At 54.5% G+C, this 2,481-nt stretch overlaps 1 protein-coding gene across 1 annotated transcript in view; it reads left to right on the top strand.

The window, feature by feature from the left end:
- Positions 1 to 2,481, top strand: part of LAMB1 (laminin subunit beta 1) — a 74,519-nt gene that overhangs the window by 38,414 nt on the left and 33,624 nt on the right. Inside the window, exon 20 of the mRNA XM_039247203.1 lies at positions 1,606 to 1,769. Coding sequence (XP_039103134.1) covers positions 1,606 to 1,769 — 164 coding nt within the window. The remainder of the gene's footprint in view (positions 1 to 1,605; positions 1,770 to 2,481) is intronic.

The raw sequence follows: 2,481 nt of genomic DNA, 5'->3' as shown, positions 1-2,481 counted from the left end.
CCCTTCCCTCCCCTCCCCTCCCCTTCCTTCCTCTTCCTTCCGAAAAGATTAGTTTCAATACTGTGAATTTAAGAAGTAGCCCTTGGTTCGGCTCCCTCCCAAGGGGAGAAGTGGTGGGAGAGGCAGGAAATGAACACTCAGTTTCTGTCAGGAAGTAGTTGGACGTATTTCACCTAGAAAAGCCTCACAGAAAACTTTCTCAGAACCCATCCTGCGAAACTGCTTCATCTCTGCTGACTTTCCCAGCTCGTCTTCGGGGAACGTGTCCTTGTGGCGCGTCTGCGTCTAATTAAATAGAAGCTTAATTTCCTCTGAACAGCTTTCCCTTCTCTTTCCTCCTCTCTCTCCCTCTGCCCCATTAAAAAAAAGTATCACCTCTGTCTCAAAAGGAGAAGAGCCAAACAAAAAGAAAACAAAAACAAACCAGGGAAAAGAGAATGAATCGGGAATGTTTAGGCCTCAGCTCCAGGCTCCGCCCTGCATGGACCCTCCATAACCCTGGGCGACTTAGCTCACCTGTCCGAGTGTCCCGCTGTCGGTGAGCGCAGCAAGCACGTCGCACCGGATGGTCTCCACGCTTTCACGTTACAGGAACTGAAAACGTAACCTAATTAATCACTCGTGTTGAGAAGCAGCATCACATAGAAGAATTCCTTGCTGCATATAAGTCAGGAGGCTGATGCAAATCCTGGCTTGTTACTAACTAGCTGTGTAAGCCTTGCAAGTCGTGTACCCTCCATGGATTCCTGATCTGTAAGGAGAGGGGTTGGGAGTCGGTAATGGCATCCCTCGTGCCTCTTCTCTTTGAAACCACCTGACCGGGGCGCCTGGGGGGCTCGGTCGGTTAAGCGTCCGACTTCGGCTCAGGTCATGATCTCACGGTTCGTGGGTTCGAGCCCCGCGTCGGGCTCTGTGCTCACAGCTCAGGGCCTGGAGCCTGCTTCGGATTCTGTGTCTCCCTCTCTCTCTGCCTGTCGGCCGCTTGTGCTGTCTGTCTCAAAAATGGATAAAGGTTAAAAAATGAAATTAAAAAACAAAAGAAACTACCTGACAGACACAAGACTTCCCGTAGCTGGACTTTGTCATTGCTAGTGGCTGGATTGCAGACCATTCCCCCGCAGGCTCGCTAACTCATCGCGCCTCCTGGGCACAGACAGACGACCACCCGCCACCTTCCTGCCCTGACCCACCCCCTTTCCCAGACTCTTCAGTGCAAGGCAGAACATTCTGGAAGGCAGGCGGCTGGTAGGACGATAGGGACACGTGAAGTGACGTATCTCTTCTTCTGGGGAGGAGTGAGTGGGGGTCCTGATGCAGTGACCCTGAAAGTGCGGCCCCCAGCCCGGCAGCGTCAGCCTCGCGCGGAACTTGCTGACGTAGAAACGAAGGCGGGAGCTGGCGGTGAGCGAGCTCCCCGAGGGATTGTGATTGGTGCTAACGTCGGAGAGCCGCTGCCCCCGTGCAGCCCTCCAGGTTGAAACGTGAGGAATGGGGAGTGGGCGTTCCCCAGGCAGAGAACACGGTTTCTGAGACCCTTTCTCGTAACGGACTTCGTAACGACCGTGCTTCGTGGCCCTGTCCCCTCGGCCTCTGCGGCTGATGCAGGTGCTCGGCCGGTTACTACGGCGATCCCGTCATCGGGTCAGGAGATCACTGCCGCCCTTGCCCTTGCCCGGATGGTCCCGACAGCGGACGCCAGTTCGCCAGCAGCTGCTATCAAGACCCCGTCACTTTGCAGCTCGCCTGTGTCTGTGACCCCGGATACGTCGGTAAGTGAGGGACAGACTTTGGGAGGAAAAGATGCGTCTTTGAGGTTAGTCGTTAGTAAAGAAGAAGGATGAACAGTGAGCCAGTTGAGTTTCGTTTTTACGACCCTTAGCTACAGTTGAAGGGAAGGTGAAGTAGAAAAGATGCTCTTTTCCTGTTTGGCAAGTGGAGAAGAGAACTCTTGAGTCTCTGTGATGATGTTGTGATACACGGCAACGCGGCAAGCGCGTTTAAGTCCCTGAGTGAAGCCCTCGGGATAGTTTGCCTGACTAAGCAGCAGGAGGCCTAACTTAGATCTTCCTTCTCCCGTCCCTTACCCAGCTGCTGGCGGGAGGGTCTCAGAGGAGTGGCGTAGTGACCGCGTAGCGGGCAGGAGCGCAGGACGCCATCCCCAGGTGGGCCCCAGGCAACCCAGTCGGCCAAAGCGACATACGTTCTTTGTGGTTCACTGCACGCACGTGATCTGTCCACGCTCAGGGAGGGCGGTTCCTCGTGAAAATAAGCGCCCTTTTATCTCACCCTTGATGCCACAGTTTCAGATGCTAGTTAGGCTCCTCCGTCGTGCAGAAGTATCGGCACACGCATCAGGACTTCAGGATTTCTTAGGGAAATTGGACGGCACGAGGGACCCCGTTTTTCAGGTTGCTCACGCAGGAGCGGTGATTTTTTTTGTTTCTATCCGCGTAACCTTGGCCTTAGGAGTTAACGTCAGTG

Source organism: Hyaena hyaena, unplaced genomic scaffold (assembly GCF_003009895.1).
Source record: "Hyaena hyaena isolate Hyena2069 unplaced genomic scaffold, ASM300989v1 scaffold_294, whole genome shotgun sequence".
In the NCBI taxonomy this organism is placed as follows: Eukaryota; Metazoa; Chordata; class Mammalia; order Carnivora; family Hyaenidae; genus Hyaena; species Hyaena hyaena.
This window is presented reverse-complemented; position numbering and strand designations above follow the sequence as displayed.